Source organism: Bison bison, unplaced genomic scaffold (genome assembly GCF_000754665.1).
Source record: "Bison bison bison isolate TAMUID 2011002044 unplaced genomic scaffold, Bison_UMD1.0 scf7180017864340, whole genome shotgun sequence".
NCBI classification, from domain to species: Eukaryota; Metazoa; Chordata; class Mammalia; order Artiodactyla; family Bovidae; genus Bison; species Bison bison.
Genome location: NW_011494912.1, coordinates 5,330,379 through 5,330,697, shown reverse-complemented (window position 1 = coordinate 5,330,697; position 319 = coordinate 5,330,379). Strand labels below are relative to the sequence as shown.

Below are 319 nucleotides of genomic sequence, written 5' to 3'. Positions count from 1 at the left end.
GGGGCAGTCGCAGTCCACCGGGCCGTCGTCCTCGTCGAAGGGCGCGTACTCCAGGCCCAGCTCGGCGCCCTCGATCAGCCGCGGGGTCTCCGCCACGCTGCCGGCGACAAGGACGCTCAGCACCTGCTGCCCGGCGGCCGCGCCTTCTCGCTGACCCGGGCGGCGAGGTGGGGATGGCCCCGACCCCTCGAAGGTCATGGCGGGGGGGATCTGGGGAACCACACCGGGAGCCTCCCTCACAGGGCGCCAGCCTCAGCGCTGCTCTATTTTGTCCCCATCCTCAACCAACCAACCGTGCCCTATTTTGCAGAAGAGAAAG

General features: G+C 69.6%; 1 protein-coding gene across 1 annotated transcript in view; it reads right to left on the bottom strand.

Annotated features, from left to right (window-relative positions):
* The window catches only part of SRRM3 (serine/arginine repetitive matrix 3), a 31,203-nt gene that overhangs the window by 18,526 nt on the left and 12,358 nt on the right, over nucleotides 1–319 (bottom strand). Inside the window, exon 3 of the mRNA XM_010854355.1 lies at nucleotides 6–97. Coding sequence (XP_010852657.1) covers nucleotides 6–97 — 92 coding nt within the window. The remainder of the gene's footprint in view (nucleotides 1–5; nucleotides 98–319) is intronic.